The sequence below is a fragment of the Rattus norvegicus genome, chromosome 2, assembly GCF_036323735.1.
Source record: "Rattus norvegicus strain BN/NHsdMcwi chromosome 2, GRCr8, whole genome shotgun sequence".
Lineage (NCBI taxonomy): Eukaryota > Metazoa > Chordata > Mammalia > Rodentia > Muridae > Rattus > Rattus norvegicus.
This window is the reverse complement of record NC_086020.1, coordinates 127,281,310-127,282,864: the sequence shown is the minus strand read 5'-3', so window position 1 is coordinate 127,282,864 and position 1,555 is coordinate 127,281,310. Positions and strand designations below refer to the sequence as shown.

General features: G+C 37.0%; 1 protein-coding gene across 1 annotated transcript; it reads left to right on the top strand.

The window, feature by feature from the left end:
- Positions 1 to 295: 295 nt before the first annotated feature.
- On the top strand, positions 296 to 551 carry LOC120100578 (40S ribosomal protein S21-like). Its single transcript, XM_063282765.1, has one exon. It carries the CDS (start codon positions 297 to 299, stop codon positions 510 to 512), a length of 216 nt encoding a protein of 71 aa, XP_063138835.1. The 5' UTR covers position 296; the 3' UTR covers positions 513 to 551.
- The last annotated feature ends 1,004 nt before the right edge of the window (positions 552 to 1,555 follow it).

The following is a 1,555-nucleotide window of genomic DNA, read 5'->3' as shown; positions in this document are numbered from 1 at the left end:
CAGATAAACAGATGATACAAAGATAATTTGATAGATAATAGATATATAATAGAAACAGCTTCAGAATTTTATATGTGAAGTTAAGACAATGGCATATAATTCTACAACATAAATTGTCTTTGTAAAGTACATACATCTGGATTATGGAAATATGATAAATACACATGTTCTGTATATGCCTCTTTGTGCTTTGTGAAATTTGCTCATTGTGCATGAAATGTCTAGGCAAAAAAATGAATGAAATAAATTTGTTAGTCAAGGTTCTCCATAGACCCATGAGCAGGGAAGGCCTCAGTATGCAGAAAGACACTGCCGGCGAGTTTGTGGACCTATATGTGCCACAGAAATGCATCATGAGCAACCCCATCATTGCTGCCAAGGACCACGGGTCCATCCCAATGAATGTGGCCAAGGTTGACAGGAGCATAGGCCAGTTTAATGGCCAGTATAAAACCTACAGCATCTGCGGGGCCATTCACAGGATGGGCGAGTCAGATGATACTATTCTCTGATTGGTTGAGGCTGATGGAATTGTCTCAAAGAACTTTTGAGCAGAAGAAATCAGGAATAATTTGTCATAAATAAAAATGATAATAAGTAAAAAGAAATGTTAGCCAAACATGGCAGACACTTCATGCTATTATTTCATCTATTTTATTAGATGAACGAACTCAAAGGAAATATATACAGTGGTTATGAATGAAAAGAAAAGATTCAAGGGGACTCCAGAATTGGTGAAATGACATGATGAAAATAAAGAAGTGTGAGCCAATATGGGTGCCTATGTCAGGTAAATATGATTAATATCAAGTAAAAATGTGAGAGAAAAATTCATCAAAAGCCAAAATAAGTTTAAAAATAGAAAAGCAATTAAAGAATTCTAAATATGGGTAAATACATGAATATTCAGTTTGACCCTTTATTGGGTCTCTAAACACAAGGCACAGGTAAGGAGCTGAACAGATTGAGACAAACCAAATATGTGGTAAGTTCCCTTGGTAGTTAACATGAGTCCCCTCTCTTACTCTTTCATATTTTATCCTAAAAATGTATTAAGGAAACCATAAAAGGCAATTTGATTTCAAAAAGTCAAGGTCAAAATCAAGTTTATTTCAATATGTTGACTGTGCTTTTCTATTTACACAGGAACCATAATTATGGAGTACAGGAGTCTGCCTGCCCTACAAGATTTTTATGAATGAAAATTTGATCAAAATTTTATTTATCTTTCTTTTAACTATTAATCATTACATTCTTTTACATCTCAAATAATATCCCACTCCCATGGTACCACTCCAACAACCACCCATTCCACATCTGCCCTTCACCCTCCCCTTTGCATGTACGAGTATGCTACCCCACCCATCAACTCTCTCCTGCTACACCACTCCAGCATACCACTATACTAGGGCATCAAATCTCTGCCATCCCCCACCCCAGGAACAAAGGTCTTCCTTCCCATTGCTTCAGGCAAGACGACCCTCTGCTACATGTATATATGGAGCTTTGGATCCCTCCAAATACAATCCTTGGTTGGTAGTCTAGACTCTGGGAG